The sequence below is a fragment of the Empidonax traillii genome, unplaced genomic scaffold (assembly GCF_003031625.1).
Source record: "Empidonax traillii isolate 1590-97213 ecotype Southwest subspecies unplaced genomic scaffold, ASM303162v1 scaffold292:size1342341, whole genome shotgun sequence".
Lineage (NCBI taxonomy): Eukaryota > Metazoa > Chordata > Aves > Passeriformes > Tyrannidae > Empidonax > Empidonax traillii.
In genome coordinates, this window is record NW_020955485.1 from 493,896 (window position 1) to 495,420 (window position 1,525).

The following is a 1,525-nucleotide window of genomic DNA, read 5'->3' on the forward strand; positions in this document are numbered from 1 at the left end:
TCGTATTTTCTCAATCAAAAGCCTTGCTGTAGGAACCAAAAGTCCTTGTGAAAGTCAAAGAAGCTGCACCCTGAGCACCACCACTGCATCAACCGTGCTTTGAACCTCATTAAGAAATTACAGCAAAATAGATCTTGTCAAATTGATAAGCTCCTGATGTTAATAACACCTGTTGAGCCCCTTCACCAGGCTAAGGTCAAGAGATTCCCAAAGTACAGTGAGCCTGACAAGGAGAAGCAGTATCCCGTGCAGCTGTGCCCCTAACCAGGACCAGCCTGTTCCCACTGCTCTCCAAAGGAGAGGTGACCAGGACAGGGCACCTGCAGCCCCACCTCTCAGATGCTGCCATGAGGGCACAGCCTCCACTTACCGAGGTCTGGCCTCTCTTGAGCAGCAGCCCCGGCAGCAGGTCCGCACTGGTGTCACCTGCAAGGAGATGTTGGGGTTGGTGAACTCATGCATCAGGGAGGCTCCACAAAGCACTGCCTTAAGGGCAGCCCAAGCCCAGGCATGACTGATCCCTCTCCCAGCAGGAACAAGGGAGCAAAGGTCATCTCCACTCCTTCACTTCAGCTTACCCCACAGGCACTGCTGCCCGCAGCTCAGCCCAGGATGGGAGAGGGGTGCATATGTGAGTGGTGTGCGATCTCCACTCCACAAGGTCATGTGCGCACACCCGAAGCCCCGAACCCCTCTGAGCCCCGGCATCCTGACGGCAGGGCGGGAGTCACTCACCATATCCATCGGTGATCTGGGAGAGCTGGATGGGGGCGTCCAGCAGCACCTGGCTGCAGCGCTGGGCTTGGCCCTCATCCCTAGGGAGAGAGGAAGAGGGTGAGTGGGGGGAGCGGGCCGAGGGGGTGTGCGGGGGGCCGGGCGCCCTTACAGCTGCAGAGTGTTGAAGAGGCGCTGGCAGATCTCCCGGATGGCGCCGTCGTCCTTGGTGTCCTGCGACACCTCCCGCAGCAGCTCGCCCACCGCCTCCTCCAGCTCCTCCACCGACTCGAAGTCCGCCCCGCCGCCGTGCAGGATCCCTGCGGGCACACGGCGCCGGCGCTGTCGCGACAGGTGGCACCCGCCCGCTCCCCCCTTCCCAGTCCCTCCCCGGCCGTCCGTCGCGACGCGGGCGCTGTCGCCACAGCGCGGAGGTGTCGCGACACGCAGCGGGCAGGCGGGCGGCGCTCACCCGTCACGTAGGTGAAGAGCTCCCCGTCCAGGTCGGGGAACTCGGAGCGGAGGATGTCGGCGCAGGTCGCCATGGCGGGGCGGGCCCAGCCCGCGGAGCCGCCGCCGCTCGCACCGGAAGGGACAGCCCGCGCTGCCGGGAAGGAGGCGGGCGGCCGCCATGGCGCGAGGGCCGACGGGAGATGTAGTCCGGACCTGCCGCGCATGCGCAGAGCGGCGGCCGAGGGGTCCCGCCGCCATGTGCCGGGACAGCGGCAGGAGCCGGGAAAGCGGATGGAGAACATCGTCAAGGGAAAGAGGCGTGGGGAGGTTTTTTTTTTTTGTGTGTGTGTGTGTTTTT

The 1,525-nt window shown here is 63.8% G+C and overlaps 1 protein-coding gene across 1 annotated transcript in view; it reads right to left on the reverse strand.

The window, feature by feature from the left end:
* Positions 1 to 1,298, reverse strand: part of ABCF3 (ATP binding cassette subfamily F member 3) — a 10,972-nt gene extending 9,674 nt beyond the window's left edge. Inside the window, exons 1-4 of the mRNA XM_027890610.1 lie at positions 1,187 to 1,298; positions 887 to 1,034; positions 736 to 815; positions 371 to 426 (exon numbers count right to left, since the gene is read on the reverse strand). Coding sequence (XP_027746411.1) covers positions 371 to 426; positions 736 to 815; positions 887 to 1,034; positions 1,187 to 1,259 — 357 coding nt within the window. The 5' untranslated portion in view covers positions 1,260 to 1,298. The remainder of the gene's footprint in view (positions 1 to 370; positions 427 to 735; positions 816 to 886; positions 1,035 to 1,186) is intronic.
* Positions 1,299 to 1,525: the final 227 nt, after the last annotated feature.